The 733-nt window shown below is 65.2% G+C and overlaps 1 protein-coding gene across 1 annotated transcript in view; it reads right to left on the bottom strand.

Moving 5' to 3' along the window:
* EMH_0094000 (uncharacterized protein) overlaps positions 1-318 on the bottom strand; it is a gene marked incomplete at both ends in the record, with an annotated part of 1,543 nt that extends 1,225 nt beyond the window's left edge. Inside the window, one exon of the mRNA XM_013502051.1 lies at positions 238-318. Coding sequence (XP_013357505.1) covers positions 238-318 — 81 coding nt within the window. The remainder of the gene's footprint in view (positions 1-237) is intronic.
* Positions 319-733: the final 415 nt, after the last annotated feature.

Genomic DNA, 733 nt, shown 5'->3' with positions numbered 1-733 from the left:
GCGATGCAGCAGACCGTTGCAGCTGCCGCCGCTGCATCAGCTGCTGCTGCGCGCTTCGTGACAGCACTATCTTAATCTTCGGCTTCATATCCAGAGACCCCAAATATTTCTCTGCAGCTCTCCCGCTGTCGCCGGGGCCCCCAGGGGACCCCAGAGGGTCTTGGGGGCCCCCCTTGGGCCCAGCGCTGTCTCCGGCGGCCCGCAAGAAGGGAAACGCCGCCTCAGATACACTCTCACCTCTCGCGCTAGCTTGATCACCCCCTGCTGCCCCTGCTGCTGCTGCTGCTGCTGCTGCCAGTGTTTGCTTTGTTGCAGCATCTGCTGCTGCTGCTGCTGCTGGCTTGCCTTCGCCTGGAGAAGACGATACCCCAGGTGCAGCGACACCCCAGCGGCTCTTCCACTTGGAGACGCGTCCCTCGGGCTTCGCAGGAGCAGCACAGCTGCTGCTGCTGCTTCCAGCACCACTCGCAGCCGCAGCAGCAGGAGCAGCAGCAGGAGCAGCAGCAGGAGCAGCAGCAGCAGCGGGCTCACCCCCAGAAGGTCCTACTCCGGTGGCTGCTGCTCCATCAGAGCCCGCCTCAAGGGGGTCCTTCGCGTACCGATCCTGGACCGCTCCAGCGTTGCTGTTGCGTCGGCTGGGCGTTGGCCGGTCAGCAGCAGCAGCAGCAGCAGCAGCTTCTGCTGCTGCTGCTGCACTCACTGCTGCAGCGGCGGTGCTGCAGCTGCGACGCTT

Source organism: Eimeria mitis, genomic scaffold, assembly GCF_000499745.2.
Source record: "Eimeria mitis Houghton genomic scaffold, Emh_scaff8163, whole genome shotgun sequence".
Taxonomy (NCBI): domain Eukaryota; phylum Apicomplexa; class Conoidasida; order Eucoccidiorida; family Eimeriidae; genus Eimeria; species Eimeria mitis.
Note: the sequence above shows the minus strand (reverse complement) of the source record. Positions and strands in the feature narration are given on the sequence as shown.